General features: G+C 35.5%; 1 protein-coding gene across 1 annotated transcript; it reads right to left on the reverse strand.

The window, feature by feature from the left end:
• Nucleotides 1-136: 136 nt before the first annotated feature.
• On the reverse strand, nucleotides 137-15,804 carry fam81b (family with sequence similarity 81 member B). The gene is made up of 8 exons (XM_051110539.1): nucleotides 15,785-15,804; nucleotides 14,945-15,147; nucleotides 11,303-11,421; nucleotides 9,161-9,290; nucleotides 8,351-8,457; nucleotides 3,731-3,866; nucleotides 3,158-3,353; nucleotides 137-1,666 (listed from the first exon to the last, which is right to left on the reverse strand). The coding sequence occupies exons 2-8, from the start codon at nucleotides 15,140-15,142 to the stop codon at nucleotides 1,533-1,535; spliced, it is 1,020 nt and encodes a 339-aa protein (XP_050966496.1). The 5' UTR covers nucleotides 15,143-15,147; nucleotides 15,785-15,804; the 3' UTR covers nucleotides 137-1,532.
• Nucleotides 15,805-18,805: the final 3,001 nt, after the last annotated feature.

Consider the following 18,805-nt stretch of genomic DNA (forward strand, 5'->3'; position numbering starts at 1 on the left):
TTATTCCAGCATCCATTACAATCAATACTGGCCTGGAGACGTGTGCACAAACACACAACAGTTCATCTTCCTAATCTTTAAGTATTGAGCCTGCATGAGTATTGCGCTTCTAATCTTGGATTTGCCGTAATTGTACCTTGATTGAATTTCATCAACTGTGATTGTTCAGAATCTGATTTTAAAGTCTGGTTCGGCAAAAAGAGATTTAAAAGAAATGACCTCATGCAAACTGGCTAAATCCTTTTTTCCAATCTAGAAAACAAATGTAGAGCTTATTTGATTGTATTGTCCATCTGCCTATGTTCTGCTGAATCATACTTCTCACACAGGTTGTGTATTTCAGCATATACAGGTGCATCTCAGAAAATTAGAATATCGTGAAAAGGTTAATTTTTTGTTTGTAACTTGTTTGAAAAATTTGATGATTAGAGCTTACAGCTTGTGAAAGTCAAGCATCCAGTATCTCAAAATATTAGAATATTTACATTTGAGTTTCATTAAATGTCCATCCCTACAGTATAAATTCTGGGTATCTGAGACGTCTTCAGGAAAAGGTCTACCATGCCACTTCTAAAACAGAAACAACGTCAGAAGCATCTTACCTGGGCTAAGGAAAAAATGAACTGGACTGTTGCTCAGTGGTCCAAAGTCCTCTTTTCAGATAAAAGTAAATTTTGCATTTCATGTTGAAATCATGGTCCCAGAATCTGAAGGAAGACTGGAGAGGCACAGAATCCAAGCTGCTTGAAGTCCAGTGTGAGGTTTCTGAAGTCAGTAATGATTTGGGGTGCTGTAACGTCTGCTAGTGTTGGTCTACTGTGTTTTATCAAGTCCCAAGTCAATGCAGCCGTCTACCAGGAGATTTTGGAGCACTTTATGCTTCTAACTGCTGTCAAGCTTTATGGAGATGCTGATTTCCTTTTCCAGCAGGACTTTAGCACCTGCCCACAGTGCAAAAACCATTTTCAAGTGGTTTGCTGGCCATGATATTACTGTGCTTTATTGGCCAGGCAACATACCTGACCTGAACCCCATAGAGAATCTATGGGATATTTTTTTAAGAGAAAGATGAGAAACAGTCGATCCAACAATACGCATACACTCTGAAGGCTCAGTAGTGCCTCAGCAGTGCCACAGGCTGATCGCTTACGTCACACTTTACTGATGCTGTAATTTGTGCTAGGAGCAAGAAATTTGCTATAATATGTGTTACCAACCAAGTATTGAGTGCATAAATGAACATACTTTAAAAGGACTTGAACTTTTCTGTTTTGCAAATCCGTTTTTTGATTGATCTTAGGAAATATTCTAATATTTGAGATACTAGATTTTTTACTTTCATGAGCTGTAAGCTGTAATCATCAAAATTAAAACAAAAAAATGTTTTACATTTTCCTTAAAATGTTTAGAAATGTTTTACGTTACATGTAATGAATCTAGAATATATGAAAGCTTCAGTTACAAACAAAAAATTAACTTTTTCCAGGATATTCTAATTTTTTGAGATGCGCCTCTATCTCTAATTAATCCAGTCAGGGCTCCTTCAGTCCTACCATGTTTCTCTGGATCTGTCTGATGTTTTGTTGCAGCTCTCCTTTGTCCAGCTTGGCTTTGGTGTCGCCAATGTGTCTCAGAGATGCAATGGCATCATGAACCGCCTGGAACCCTGGCAAATATAATAGTGGAGATCACCTTCAGATAGCTGTGGGAGCATTGATTCTGTGGCAGAAGTGTATGTTAGATATCTCATCTATAATGCATCAGCTGCCTTCAGTCCGTCACCGAAATCTCAAAGAGAATTTGAGAGTGAATGTCATGTACTACTGTACAGTATGTCTTAAAGCTGGAGGTTACAATGAATGTGCTTTTCACTGATGGGTTTGTTTATTGAGTTTGACTTGGTATTTTGTACGGAATGCCTGGAAAATGACAAAATCAATCCGTAACATTTCAAAATTGAGCAGTTGGAAGGAAATAGATATACTAATAAATGCCAAATTCGCTATGGTGGAAGATACCCAGCAGGCTTGTCTGTACATTAAGCTTCAAATGATTCCAAAAGACTGATTCACTCCCAATTTGAGCCATGCTTTCAATTTCCACTTTAATTTTCTAAGCAAACAGCCTGGAAAACCACCACAGGAGAGATAAATTGGGGCACTCATTTTGGCTGGTATTGCATGTCAGATAGCTAGAACATAATCTTTACAATCTGTTGGTAAGAAATGACATCGTAACAGCTAATGTACTAGTTTATTGGACAGATTTTGGCTTGCAATGAGTTATTGATCCAGAGGTGTAGGCAGAGAGGCACCAAATATGATGGAGTAAAAAGGCCTATTATATAAACTAAGTTCAAATGCTTGGGGTCCGAACTTTTCAATGGTAGTTAAAGGGAACCCTGGGTATTAAGACTTGTTTGGCTTAATATAATTTAAATTATGTCTTTTACAGAAATGTGTAATAGAAAGTCCAAATATATGTTATTTTGTAAAATCAACATCATTACATATTTTGGACTGTACCATTGATTTTCGCTACAAGGAGTCTAAATGCCCCTAGATATCAAGTGAAGTCTGTGCTGTGAAACTCCTTCAATGGCTTCGGCGTCATGACAAACGTTGGCATGTCTTTGCCATTTATAGCTGTGGTCTACTAAAAGCCTCAAAGGCATCAGAGCTAAAGTGGAAAGAACGAAGACCTGGGTCTTTACGAAGTTGTATTCATCCACAGGCATCTTCTCATTCTTTTCTCCTCTTCTTATCGCTAGGAAAAGCAGTAAAGACTTACATTGCTTCTCTTGTTGCCCTTCAACTTAAAATTACAACCAAAAGCTGCACAATGTGGCATTGCATCAGTATTTTATTTTTTAGAGTTTTGTATTATCCAAGTTGTGCTGTGGTAAAATAGCAAAAGTAGCACCAGTATCTCACAGAGTGCAACCATTTCACGTCATCGAAATAATGGCACCCCCATAGTACAAAATATGTATAAAACATGGATTTTTTTTTAAATAACGTAAATCTTTCATGGGTTTTCTACTACATGTTTTAGTAAGAGACATCATTTACATTATATTAAGCCATACAAGCCATAAAGGTTGGAGCTGAGATGTTCTAAAGGGTTTATTGTCCATGTATGGTAATGTAAGACTTGCCTGACTGATACTCCCTCCTCATCTGCTCTAGTTCTTCTCTGAAGCCCTGCTCCAAAGTGTTGATCTTGCTGATGAGTTTGCTTTCTGAGCGCTTGGTCCTGTCAGATGATCGCACCTTTTCCAACTGCCCCTCCAGCCTCTCCAGATGACCAGAGAGAAGAGCCATGTTCTCCTTTAGCTTGCTGTCCACTTCAACCTAAGTGCATATTTTGTACATGTATGTGGAATTGGTTGAATAGATCTGCTACGCATGTTGCTGCTGCAGAACAAGTATCTGCTAGTGCCGACAGATGCACAAACACACTGCTTTGAGCATGTAACATAAGCTAAGGCATAGATAAAAACGTTAGCAGATCTAGACAGGTGGAGGGTTTCTATAATTATTTGCATAATTCATCAGTAGGTTTACTCTGTAAAAAGGCCTTTTGTTTGAAGTTAGCAAACAAAAGGCTGTAAAAAGGCCTTTTGTTTGAAGTTTGAGTTTGAGACCACAAACGCTATACCACTGTGACATTTTACTATGACGTAGCTCTCTTGTTATGTTTACTCAGAAAGATGCATTCACACATTTACCACTCTGTTCTGCAGAAGTGTGTGCAGTTGTTGGCTGCTCTCTGTGTGTGATTGAACTGTGGTTTTCATCTGCTTCTCTGCCCACTTCCTCAGTTTTACTGTCTGCTCCTCCACCTCCCTCAGACCTGAAGAGATTCTGCATAAATATATACATACATGCCACATTACTTACCACACTTGCTTTAAACTTGCTTTCTATTGTATTAACAAATGTCATTAAGATTTTGGGTCCCAATTATGTACTACTACTATGTACTTACATTTAAATCAATCATTAATTTATTGATATTGTGTACATATTACATGTTTTTACATTGTACTTCTAATGTAATTAGGGGCCAAGCACTGAAGGATTTCTTATTGTTGTCTTAAGTCTATAGAACCGCTTACGGGAAAGTTATGAAATTTGGCACTCTGATGGAGGACAGTCTCAACATTAACCATAGCAAGTTTGGAGTCTCTGACTCAAACTCTCTAGCGCCATGACTTGTCCAAATTTTCACTCATGTTTATGCTAATAACATTTGAACCGTAGAAGGAAAATTATTCCTTGGCTCATGTCGAGTCGAATGAATACCAAAATGAAAAATCGTAAAGTTCCGCTTTTTCGTTATTTTTAGTAGTTCGTAAAACCTACTTTTTCGAACTTATCCTAGACTGTTTTGTCAGATTTTCACCAAAATTGGTTCAGATCATCTTTAGACCAAGCTGGCAAAACGTTATGACATTCTAGTTAATTAGTCAAACTGTTCTTGAATAACGTGTAAAATTTGATTCGAATTTGACAAATTGCACGCCAAAATGGTTATGAGACTAAATGTCCGCAACGGGTTGGCGTGTTGAGACCAAACTTGGTGTGTGATATAACAAGCATGACCTGAGGCTGCCTGCATAGTTTCGGTGCAGTGCCACCTAGTGGTCAGGAGATATGGAAAATGGCAATTTTTTCTTATAAATTCTAAATGGTTCCTATGTCAGCCATTTTGGGTGTTGGCCATTTTGAATTTTAACATAAAATGCTATATTTTATGAATGCATTGGCATATCTTTAAAAAAATTGTTTGGGGGCAGTGCCATCTTGTGTCCAAAAGTTATGAAGAAATTTCAAAAAATGCTCATAACATTGGATTAAATTGGCCTATTGTAATTTGATCTCAATATATTCCTTGGGTAATGCAGAGAACAGCAATACCAATTATGCCAAAATTGGCCAAACTTCCTGTCCGCCATTTTGATTAATGTTAAAAACCTATGTTTTCAAACTCCTCCTAGACCGCTGGTCCAAGTTTCACCAGATTGGACTCGGATCATCTTTAGACCATGCTGGCAAAAACTTATGGATTTTGTGTTGAAATCCGAAACGTTTTTTGTTTGACGCATTAACAAATTAGCTGGAAAGATGCTAAACTGCATCTGAAACTGTAACTTTGCAAAGCTTTGACATATTTACACCAAACTTTGTATGTGCCATTGTCACCTCACACTGACCACGCCACATTAATTTGGTAACAGTGCCACCTATTGGTCAAGAGTGATAAACCATTCATTAACCATTGATTATGAAATTTCCAAAAATGCTAATAACTTTTGATTGCATTAGCTTATTGTAATTGAACTGGTCTCAAAATATTCCTTGGGTAATGCCAAGAGCATAGATACAGATTTTGACATAGTCGACCGAACTTCCTGTCCGCCATTTTGATTCATGTTGAAAACCTACTTTTTTTAACTTGTTCTAAACTGTTCGTCCGATTTTCACCAAAATCGAGTCAGATCACCTTCAGACTTCAGCTTCTCAGTGCTGACAAAAAGTTATGGATTTTATGTTGATAGACGAAACCGTATTCTTACAGTGCCGCAACAAATGTGAGGCATGATTCCAAAATGACTCTGAGGCTGTGTCTCTGCAAAGCTTTGAAGTATTGACTCTAAACTTTGTTTAGACCTCACACTGACCACACCACATCAATTTCGTAACAGCAACACCTACTGGTCAACAGTGATAAATCTTTCAAGCATATTAATTGTGACTCTATTTGATTTTTCGGCCATTTTGCTTAAAATCATCAATACGTCTTTAATTGCCCATTCATGCAGTTGGTCAAATGCTGCCAGCCATGCTGGCATGACTTATCCTGCCCTCTTTGTGCTTGGCCCCTTAACCTGTCCCTAACCTTACCCGGATCCCACCTCAATAGCAGCAAGTGTGTTTTGCAATACAATATTAACACAATAAGTACTTTGTACTTATTTTTAAATGTAAATACATAGTAGTTAAGGCCACCTAATATAATATAATGGTATGTACTTATACATAAACTGACTTTCAAAAATAACTCCACACTGAGGAATATTCACTGAAGTAAAAAGTGTGTCAGCTAGCCTCAGCCTTCTTAATAAAGGTTAAAGTGAGTCTAATAGACATCATTCTCACATTTGTGCTCATGCTATAGTTCCCAACCTCTTTCTTAGTGTGTTTATTTATCTTTGGCCCATATGCTTCTCTTCATGAGTCACTGTAAGCTCTCTTGACTCACCACTATTACATAACAGCCCAAGCATAGCCAGCCAATTGCCTTGATTCTGTCACACTAAAATACGTTTTCCACCGAGATCATGGGCAAGGCTTCATTTCAGCATGCTGAAGCTGCCATCTGTGCTCCACAATGCAGTCAGGAGCTAATATTGTCACAGAGATGGAGAGCATCACCTTGCCTGCCACGATGCTCATGTGGCAGCACATAAACTGGCATTTGCACTATTTGGAGGCATATCTGGTGAGTCATTGGTTCCCCTGGGAGCCATTTGGTGCCAAAACACCGGGCGCTTCCCAAGTTTCCTATTTACATCAGTCTCAACAGAACAAATCCTCCTGACAGCAGATTCGATAGAGTTGGCCAGTGGGAAAGTACCGCAATAAGTGAATAAGTCAGGGTTGTCAAGTCCCTTCACTAGTGTCCTTCACATAAAAATAATAGGGGCCTAAAATTGATTTCTGCAACAGGTCTGATTGTTGTTTCTTTTATCAATTAAACATTAGTATTCCAGCAACCCAAACCACTTTAAAAACATTGCCTGCCATGGAAAAAAAATTACAATTCAGTGTATGCAAATTTGGCATGTCAAATTTAGTTACAAGACATGCAAGAATCAATGGTGAAAGGATGATGCAAGAATGAATGGTAAGGTTTCTGAGAAAACATTCCAGGATTTTTCTCCATGTAGTGGACTTCAATGGTGGCAATAGGGCTGCACGATAAATCGCGCTCATTATCGCAGATGAATCGTATTTGATTATGAGCGTGATTTTGCGTAGCTTATAGTCAGTGATTTACGGCTCTGTGTATTAATTGATGCTCCAGCTGAACGCACGTGATAGAGATTTACTACTAATCAAAGTACCGACTTTACTGACTAAACATGCCTTACAATCACATGCGGTTTATCGTGCAGCCCTTGGTGGCAAACGAGCTAAAGGAAAAGTTTTTTCCATATAATGGACTAATATGGTGCCCCAAGTTTGAACTTCTAAAATGCAGTTTAAATGCGGCTTCAAACAATCCCAAATGCGGTTGTAAATCCCAGCCGAGGAAGCAAAACGATTGGTTATTTTCATAAAAAAAAAATACAATTTAAGTAATTTTTAATCTCAAACGCTCGTCTTGTCCTGCTCTGCCTGAACTCAGTGTATTCTGGTTCAAGACAGTTAGGGTATGTTGAAAAACTCCAATCGTATTTTCCTCTATATGGAGTAAAATGCTGTAATGTTTTCCTCAAAAAACATAAGAAAGACATGAACATCTTCGATGATGAGGGGGTGAGCACATTATCTGTACATTTTTGTTCTGGAAGTGGACTTCTCCTTTAAAGGACCAAATTGCATTTTCAATGCAGCTTCAAAGGGCTCTACACAATACCAACTGATGAATAAGGGTCTTATCTAGCGAAACGATTGGTCATTTTCTAAGAAAAATACAAATTTATATACTGTCTAACCACAAAAGCTTGTCTTGCACTAGCTCCGCGATGCGCATGTATGATTTCATGCATTGCATAATCACGTTGGAAAGGTCATGTGTGATTAGTTCTTCATTTCTGTAATTTGGTTCAAAAAGGTAGGCCAAAAGTCAAAAAAGTCTCATTTTCTCCTCTAACTCTTCTCCTCTAACTCTGACATTGTTTTACCTTTTTTGCTAAAAGGCGTTTCTTTGCACTTTTGCTTATACACTGGGTTGGTTCTTTCGCCAATGTCATGTGTGACCTTTCCAATGTGAGGTCCAGCTAGTGCATGACAAGCATGTGTGGTTAAAAATACATACATTTTTTTTTTTTTTAGACAAGTACCAATCATTTCACTAAGATCATGTAGAGCTTTTTGAAGCTGCAATGAAATTGCAATTTGGACTTTCAACCCAATGATCCCTATTGATCCCTTATAGATCTCTAAGTCCACTATATGGAGAAAAAGCCTTGATTTCTTTTCATCTGAATAAAGAAAGACGTGAACATCTTTGAAACGGTTCTACCCCAGTGACAGCTTTTGTAGGCCTCAGACTTTTTGTCTCAGAGTGTATATGTAAACCAGTCATATCAATGACTACTGACTTTAATTGCTCTTACTTCAGATCCAGTCGTTTTAGCTCCTTCTGTAAATCTCCAGTGGCGTTCCTCTGAGACATGAACTTCTCCGACAGTGACACTTCAAGTTTTCCTACATCCTGAGACAGCTGGCAGATGACATGACAATGTGAAACGCAACTGTCATCGCACTCACTTCACATAGTTATCACTGTCGATCTAACTCTGAACTGTATCTAAGTGAGCTGGTTTAATACCTTTGAAAAGGTTGTCCCCAAATGTAGCATTCCTAAAGCAGTTATCACATAGAGAAATAAATACGGATTTCATAAAAATGTAAAATGAATGTGTATTAGCATGTTTTGACATCAGCTTGCATGGCAAGCTATTGTTCCCATGTGTATTTGACACACACAAGCTCCGGCTGTCCTCGTCCTCTTTCATTTTCAATTACCGTTATGGTGTGTGGTGCCCACTCCCCAGAACTAATGCACTGCAATCACTGTGATTTACTGTTACTCCACACACAGTCACTATACAGGGACTCCAGTCTATTTGGATAACAACACTGCAGTTTCCCCAGTGGTAGAAAGGCCAACCCTAATGCAATTTCATATCTAATGCACATACTGGCTTGGTCACAATATTTTCTTGTGTATAAGTAAAGGAAAACAAATGTGATACTATGGTCTTTGACATGCTCCTTGATACTATGGATTTTTCTGAAGTAAAAGTAAAACTGTGCATGAAAATGGCAGGAAAATGTAATAAATGTCTCTGCTGTAATACAGTTGATGTTAGAATGGATGCCTTTGCATGAATATATGTCGGCAATGCTCCTCAATGTCTCACCTTGAGCTCCATGTCTGTTAGCTTCAGCTCCAGCCCAGAGTGTAACTCACTCACTTCCTGCTGGAGTTTAAGGATGTCCCGCCATCCAGCACTAACGTCTGATGAAAGTTTAGCAATGCTAGCATCACATCTAAGGAAACAAGAAAATCAGACAACTATAAGTATTACATCTGTTATGGTTCAAGTTTTACTGAAATAGCAGAGTATTTTATAATTTTGGCATCATTTTCATCTAAAACTTTTAAAAAATGTAAACTCTTTCCGCCACTGAATAAAAAATAAAAAAGGTAATTGCGACTTTTTATCTCACAATTCTGACTTTTTTCTCAGAATTGCGTGATACAAACTCACAATTCTGACATTTTTTTCTCAAAATTGTGTAATACAAACTCGCAAATCTGACTTTTTTCTCAAAATTGCGTGATACACACAATTCTGACATTTTTTTCTCAATATTGCATGATGCAAACTCACAATTCTGACTTTTTTCTCAAAATTGCGTGATACAAACAATTCTGACAATTTTCTCTCAATTTTGCATGATACAAACTCTCAGATCTGACTTTTTTCTCAAAATTGCATGATACAAACTCTCAAACCTGACTTTTTTCTCAGAATTGCGTGATATAAACTTGCAAATCTGACTTTTTTCCTCAGAATTGCGTGATACAACGTGCAATTCTGACTTTTTTTTCAGAATTGTGTAATACAAACTTGCAAACCTGACTTTTTTCTCAAAACTGCATGATACAAACTCACAAAAAATTTTCACAAATCTGCTTGAAACAAACTTTTGTCAACAGTTGTGAGTTATAAAGTCCAAACTGCAAGAAAAAGTAAGAATTGTGAGTTTGTATCATGCAATTCTGAGAAAAAAGTCAGAATTGTGAGATAAAAAGTCACAATATATATATTTTTTTAATTCAGTGGCAGAAACGGGCTTCCATAGTCCTTTTAGTCTATCTGTCTGCTCTTTTTTTTTTTTTTTTTTTTTTTAAACATGACCTGTATTTCAAGAAACAACATTTAAGTTTTCATTAAGCTTATGTTTTTGAATTGTAGTAACATAACTGACATTAAAACATTTTTTGCTATGTTATTGATTACATTTTTCAGCTGAAAAACAGTTGCATTGTGGAGCAATAATATGAACATTTTCATGTTCTTAATGTTGAGTTAATTCTCTGAAATAAAATATGTATACATTATAATTATAAGGTCATGAAAACTATTTAACGTAACAGTTAGTAGCAGTTAGTTAAAGTGTAAGCATAACATTTTTTCATACAAGATACACATTTTTCCTAAATTTTCCTTATAAATAAAATAAAACACCAAAATTATGGAGCAATTATGGAACTGTGTATATTGGAGATTGAGGTTTTGTCATCTAAAAGTAAGTGACCTCATCTGCCACTGCCATTGTAGAATGACTCAGAAGATGACAGAGATCTTCTAATTGGTCAAACATCTTGTTTGCATGCAACAAGCAAGACTAGTTTAGCTGTTTTTCCTTTCACAAAGATAAGCTAATGAATACATTTTCTGTTAATGGGTGAAGAGGTGTGTGTTTGGCAATTGGAGTGAACTTGATAAGAGAGTAGTGAAAGGTCATGCAGCCAGCTAAACATCTCACTTCATCTCATCATGCCCAGTCTGTCGTGCCTTTGCCTGAAAGGCATCGCTGACCCTCTGCCTGCTATTTCCACATTGATTTCTATATAAATATTAGGCTTTTTGGAATAAACAAATGCCAAGAAGACATCTCTCAAATAAGTTCATTAAGCTGGTTGTTTGGAAATATACATTATTACATAAGTGATCATTTCATTTTTCTCATTGTTATAAAACATCAACACAATCACAATCATTTGTGAATCACTCGTACAGTGTTGTGAAATGACAACCTAGTCGTTAAGTTCAAGGTCATGTACTTATATGTATTTACTTTTTTGGTGTAAAAATAGTTAATATTGTAAGTGGACCTCAGGAAAAATAAAATGGAGGATAAAAGGGGAATTTATTAAATTAATGTTTATTAATTTAATTCATCTTTCTCTTTGAAAGTAAAGTAAAATAAAATAAAATAAAATAAAATGAAATAATAAATATTTGGACCTCTAATTAAATGTAAATTGTGACCTTGCCACTCTGCCTCTGAGATCCCCAATACCCGCTGCGTTCTTGTGATCCAAGCTCTTGACTGCAAAAGACGTCCCTGCAGCAAGGTTGTCTCTCTCGATAATCTGGGCTTCCAGCACCTGGGGAGACAAAAGAATGTTCTGTCCTTGCGGCTGTATAACAGTGTGATTGCTGTGTGACACCGCAATCACAGTTTGACAGACTCCAGTAATTTTCCATTATAATGCTGGAGCAATTATTAGAAGGATTTTGCTGTTGTGTTTTTTTTAATTGCTTCCAAATTGGATATTGTACCTTGAGTGTATTCACATATTTTGTCATTTTAGAGGGAAAGACAGAATTGGTTAAGACCAAGCCATTAGGCTCAGCAGATTCCTAATTTTTTCCATTGTTAATCAAGCCTGTGTTTCCTGGTTACGTCATCAATCACTCTTCAGGGATTAAAAAAAAGCCTCATTCTGGCTGTGGTGACTGCTGGGCTTTGATTTATTTGATTCATTCATTTTTTATGCACATATTCTGCATAATGTATCCCATCAGGCTAATGGCTCTGCTGGCTGGCATGTTCCCTCCAACTGTACCTCACTGATCAAGCACTGTAAAATTTTTGCTTTCGCATTAACAGTAAATGTAAAACTTTGGGATGCTTTGATCATAGGTTGATGCAACAGTATATCAGTGCAATTAGTAATGTGTGAAACACAATGAACCCCTTTCACATTTCCAAGGCTCTCAGAAGCAGAAGTCATCATAGTAAATGAATGAATGAAATTGAAATGAAAATGTGTTATAAAAATACTTTCAATTTTACACTGTAAAAAACTAACAAAAAAAAATTGAGTCAACTTAAAATAATTTGTTGCCCTGCTGCCTTAAAATTTTAAGTTCAGTCAACTCAAATAAGTTTAGTCAACTTGAAATGTTAAGCGGTACTAAGTGACAACTTAGATATTTGAGTTGACTTAACCAAAAATTCGGTATGTTAAACTTAAAAGCTGGGCTTGTTACCCAGCTGCCTTAAAAATGTTAAGTTTAATGAACTCAGATATCTCAGTTAGTACAACTTAACATTTCAAGTTGACGTTTTTTTGAGTTGACTGAACTTAAAATTTTAAGGTAGCCAGGTAACAAATTATTTTAAGTTGACATAACAAATAGTTTTTTACAGTGTATATTTTATTTCTATTCTAACTAAGTTTTCTTTTAATTATTATAAAAAATGAACGCTCCAAAACTAACACTTTCTGTTCTATTTCTATTCTATCTACTTGTTTTTATTATATATAAAAACTTGACCCTTTAACACTTGCACTCTCTATTCTATTTATATTCTACACTTGTTTTCTTTTAATAATTATACAAAACTTAACGCTCTAAAACCAACACTTTCTATTCTATTCTAACCACTTGTTTTCTTTTAATTATTATAAAAACCTTTCCTTTAAAACGAACACTTTCTATTCTATTACTATTCTATCTTGTTTTCTTTTAATTATTATAAAAAACGTGACCCTCTAACACTAGCACTCTCTATTCTATTTCTATTCTAACCACTTCTTTAAATTATTATAAAAACCTGACCTTTTAAAACTAACACTCTATTCTATTTCTGTTCTGTCTGCATTTCTTTGATTTCCCTCAGCTTTGACCTTCTAACACTTCCACTCTCTGTTCTAGTTCTATTCTAAAACTTTCTATTCTATTTCTTTTCTATTAACTTGTTTTATTTTATTTATTATATTTAAAAAAATTGACCCTGTAACACTTTCACTCCCTATTCTATTTCTATTCTAACCACTTGTTTTCTTTTTATTTATTATAAAAACCTTGACCCTCTAACACTAACCCTCTATTTTATTTCTATTCTGCTTGTTTTATTATATATATAAACACATGACCCTCTAACACTTGCACTCTCTATTCTATTTCTATTCTAACCACTTGTTTTCTTTTAATTATTATAAAAACATTGACCCTTTAAAACTAACACTTTATTCTATTTTTATTCTATCTGCTTTACTTTTCTTTTATTATATATAAAAACTTGAGCCTCTAACACTTGCACTTTATGTTCCATTTCTGTTCTAACTACTTGTTTTCTTTTTATTTATTATTAAAAACCTTGACCCTCTAACACACAGGGGTGCTCAACCCTGGTCCTGGAGATCGACTTTCCTGCAGAGTTCAGCTTTAACCCTGACCAAACACACCTGAACCAGCTAATTAGGATCTCAAGGAGCACTTGATAATTACAGACAGGTGTGTTTGATAAGGGTTGGAACTAAACTCTGCAGGAAAGTCGATCTCCAGGAACAGGGTTGGGCAGCCCTGCTCTAACACTAGGACTCTGTTCTATTTCTATTCTATCTACTTGTTTTCTTTTATTTATCATAAGAAACGTGACCCTCTAAAACTAACACTGTTATATTTCTATTCAGTCTACTTGTTTTATTTTATTTATTATGTATAGAAACTAGACCATCTAACACTTGCACTTTCTTTCTATTCTAACCACTTGTTTTCTTTTTATTTTTTATAAAAACCTGGACCCTCTAACACTAGCACTCTATTCTATTTCTATAACAACTTGTTTGCTTTTATTTATTATATATAAAAACTTGACCTTCTAACACGTGCACTTTCTATTCTATTTTATTCTAACCACATGTTTCTTTTAACCTTGCTGCAGGGACATCTTTTGCAGTCAAAAGCTTGGATCACAAAAACTTGACCCTCTAAAACGAACATTTTCTTTTAAATTTCTATTCTATCCACTTGTTTTCTTTTATTTATTGTGTATAAACACATTTATTTTAAAAACCTTGACCTTTTAAAACAAAAACTTTCTATTTCTGTTCATTGTACTTGCTTTCTTTTATTTATTATATATAAAAAACTTGACCCTTTAACACTTGCATTCTCTATTCTATTTCTTATCTAACCACTTGTTTTCTTTTAATCATTATAAAAACATCGACCCTTTAAAACTAACACTCTTCTATTTCTATTCTATCTGCTTTTTTTATTTATTATATATAAAAAAACTTTACCCTGTGCACTGTAAAAAACAATTTGTTGAGTCAACTTAAAATAATTTACCTGGCTGCCTTAAAATTTTAAGTTCAGTCAATTCGAAAAAGTTTAGTCAACTTGAAATGTTAAGTTATACTATGTGACAACTTAGATATTTGAGTTGATTCAACTTAAAATTTTAAGGCAGCTGGGTAACAAGCCCAGCTTTTAAGTTTAGTACAACTTAACATTTCAAGTTGCCTAAACCTATTTGAGTTGACTGAACTTAAAATTTTAAGGCAGCAGGGTAGCAAATTATTTTAAGTTGACTCAACAAATTGTGTTTTTTTTTTTTTTTTTTTGTTTTATAACAGTGTAACACTGGCACTCTCTCTTCTGTTTCTATTCTAGCCACTTGTTTCCTTATTTTTAATAAAAACCTTGACCATCTGCTAGCACTCTATTCTATTTCTATTCTATCTACTTGTTTTCTTATTATTGCTCTTTTGCTGGTTCGATTACTTCTATTGTCCTGCTTAATGACTAAATGTAAATGTAAAAATATAAAATATATTTTAAAAAATATAATATAATATAATATAATATAAATGCAACTCTTTATTTTTGCACCTGGATGTCTTTGCTGAGCTGTTTGACAATCTTAGTTATGATCTGAATGTGATTCTCCAGTAGTTTTCTTGCAGACGACTCCATCAGGACTGAACCCTGAGTTGCACGAAGACCAGTCACCACATCGTCCCTGGTCTTCATGGCTTGTTCCAGTAGAATGCTCAGAGTTCTTTCCTGATTGGTCATGCGGCTCTCCATATGTCCTATAAGCAATTCATTCAAAACACAACTTACACAACTGAACTCATTTGCTACAGCTTCATTTTTAGGCCTTTAAACATTAACAGTCAAGCCCACAGATTGGTAAAGTAATCCGGCAACAAAGACATTTATTTTCAAAAGCTGGTCTCCAGAAACATAATTTTAAAAAGACTCTCTCTTCATCAAAGGCACACAGACTGTTACATCTCAGTACAGTGTAATGTGAACTTTTTGTCATTTAATATGGTAAAATGTATTCGAAAACAGTCTGAGAATGCTTTACTTTCTAAAGAAAGCTGTCTTTTGAAGCTACAAGAACGCAGCACTGTTTTCTCTTACATTGCATTAAATGTAGCAAGCATAACTCAAGGGCTCTAGCAAACTACATCAACTATCGATTATCTGCCGCTGAGTACCGTTTCACCCTGATGAACTCATGAATAAAGTATTCATTTAGCAGAAGTGAACCCTTTTGATTGAGCATTTACAGTTTTAATATAGGCATCCGTCATAACAGTCACAATGACAACAGAAAGAAAGAAGTATACCTTTAATGCCGTTTAAATGTGTGTGTATGTGAGCTACATACTGCATATGTCTATATATGTAATGCAAAGCAAAGCTAAAATCTTTACTTACTTGTGAACTGCTTCCTTGAGGTCTGCTATGTTTGTTTAGTCTGATCTCTTAGCTACCGCATGGCATGCTCTGACAGGAGTGTGTCATTTTAGGCCTACTCAACAACTAGATAATGCAGACAATTTCCTGATACGGTATTTTAAAAACGTACATCGGCTTGTCTGAATATAATGTTATTATAACTAATTAACTTTATAGTCTGCGAAGGATGACAGCTTCAGGATGATGGACTGAAAACAGTTCATCATGCTATAATTGGACAAGAATCATAATTAAGTATGGAGATAGAAGCCAGATATCTCAGACTCCTCATTAATTCTCATGGGTATTTCTGACCAGAGTACCAGTAATGATTTCCCTTTAGTGATTTGTAACACATCTATTATGCAATAGCAAATGTACTTAGTATCTCCACGCTTCAAAGCTAAGTAGTGATGGTCTCTTTAGGGGAATTATCAAAGTAATGTCCAAATCTGTGCTTTTACTTGCTGTGTGTAAAATCAATTTGATACACATAAATGTTTATCAGTTTTTCCCAGAACATAGATGCCTTTACAGCAGCTGTTAAAACCTTCATAGGATTCAAATAATTCAAAGATCTTTAAAAGGAAATATGAGTGGGTTGTATTGTGGGTGGTACTGGCTTTGCCTTCACTTTTAAATCGATAGCATGGCTATTTACACTGTATATGCTAGTAGTTTTAATGGGAAGAGAATATGAAAATGATATACAGTTGTGAACTGAACAAACCTTTCAGCTGATTAACCATAAAGTTGTCTTTACATATAAAGAAAGGCTGCTCTGAAACTTCTTCTGTGTGAAAATGCAATGAGGCATAAAAGCCAGAAATTATGCCTGCTCAGACCCACCTCAGCTCCTACAGTATATCAAAGGATACAGTCGGTTGTCTGTAAAGACGCACACAAATGCCACTCATTTTTGCCATTTAATTTACCTTACCATGCATTTATGTTAAAAATGGGTAACACTTTACGATAACATTTGCCATTTGTTAACATTAATTAATGTGTTAACTAACATGAACAAACAATAAACAATACATTTATTATACAATATATGTGCAAAATCATAGGGGAGAGTGGGGTAAGTTCAACCCCCACCCCCACCCCCACCCCCCGTATCTTGGAAATTGTACACTTTTACTGTCATGTAACCATGACACATTTATTAGTTTCAGTGATAGTTATTCCTTCATTCTAATTCAGTTTTTGTTTAATTTTACTTAGCAAACTCTCTGTTTAGTCATCGGATGCCCATTTTCCACAAGTTGATATGATTCTCTAGGGTCTTAATGAAAAGTCTATAATATACTTTGGTTAAAAATTCTCAATGGTTGTGTAAAACAACACCCTTTTTATCTTGCCAAAATCAGCTCTGCAATAATCATCCTGTTCTGGTTGAGGTTGCTTTAAATGTTAATGAGCTCTGCTCACCCCGCCCCTCTCTTCTCTCTGTGGAGTGATGAGCCTGTTTACTTTAGCCACATTTAGCCACTAAACTTGCCAACATTATTAGGAAAGGCGATCGCAAAGATTCATAAAAAAACCCCTTATACTCACTTCTGCTGTAGGTGAAGCTGGATCACGAATGATTTGCGTGAACATAGATGCATTTATGTAGATCGGGAGGCACATTTCATTCACAAACAAACGTAATCCACTGCATCTTCAGCGGCTCAGATGTCGGGAGTAAATGACAACCACTATGTTCATTATCACATCCAGCAACACAACACCTCAATCGCTCAGTCTACGATATTCTTGTCTAACTTACATCCCTGCTCCGGCATTGAAACAATCGAGGTCGGACTGTTACAGCTGATGTAGGGCGGGACTACCCCGGGAGTGGTGGGAGTGGCCTCTGTCGGTGTGACGGCACACTGCATAGATTTTTATTATTATAGGGTAGATTTGTATATACACTGCCAACACACATTAATGTTCAAACAACATGTAAAAGTGAACTTTGCATCCGATGACCCCTTTAAATCTTTGATGTTCAACACATTATTTCAACAATGCAAACAATTAAAAACAAAAAATTAAACTTTAATTGATTGGTTTTATTTTGTTTAGGTTAATTTTAAGAGTAAAAACATGACTGTTTGTAAAATGAAATTTGATTTAGTTTTTATAAAAGAAGTAAATTGGCTTTAAAATGTCATATGGGTTTGAATCAGATGAGTCAGATGGTCAGTTTTCACCAAGATAGTTCATCTTACCCCCTGACTGGGATCAGCTTACCCCTAACCTGAGACAAATTAAGCCACATGAACACTTTTTTCTAAAAAGCCATATTTTTAGAACACTGTGTCATAGATACATTCTGATAATTTAGAACATTAGGAACTGTTATTTTAGATACTTAATTGTACTTCTTTTCCCTTATGTTGAGGACCACATAAGTAAACAATGGCTCATCTTACCCCACTCTCCCCTACCCAAAAAGACTGGAGGCTGTAAAGGTGCTTCAACAAAGTACTGAGTTATACTAAGTTATAAATACTTATGCAATGTACTTGTTTCAGTGTTCTTATTTTTTTGGTCACACTTTATTTTAAGGTTCAGTTCTCACTATTAACAAACCATTAACTTACTTTTGCCTCAGTAAACTACTAATTTCCTGCTTATTACTAGTTACTAGTAATTAGGGATGTAGAATATGGTCATGCAGAATATTGGCTTTAAAAGCACTAATTAAACAGTCAATATGTTATGAAAAGGCATGCTAATAAGCAACTAGTTAATAGTGATAATTGTTTTTATTTTTGTTTTGTTTTTGTTTTTGTTTTTTTTAATAAAGTTGCAAAGTTGTTTCAAATCTATTGTGTGCTATGTCATTATGGTGCATATACTGATGTGGGAAAAGAAGTAATAAAATGTGAAAAAATAAAGGGGTATAAATACTTTCGCAAGGCACTGTATATCACATGTATACCTTTGTTATTACTGATGTACTACTGGTGAGGCACTTTTGCTTATCTTTAAGTCATGTGTCAC

Source organism: Labeo rohita, chromosome 5, assembly GCF_022985175.1.
Source record: "Labeo rohita strain BAU-BD-2019 chromosome 5, IGBB_LRoh.1.0, whole genome shotgun sequence".
NCBI lineage: Eukaryota > Metazoa > Chordata > Actinopteri > Cypriniformes > Cyprinidae > Labeo > Labeo rohita.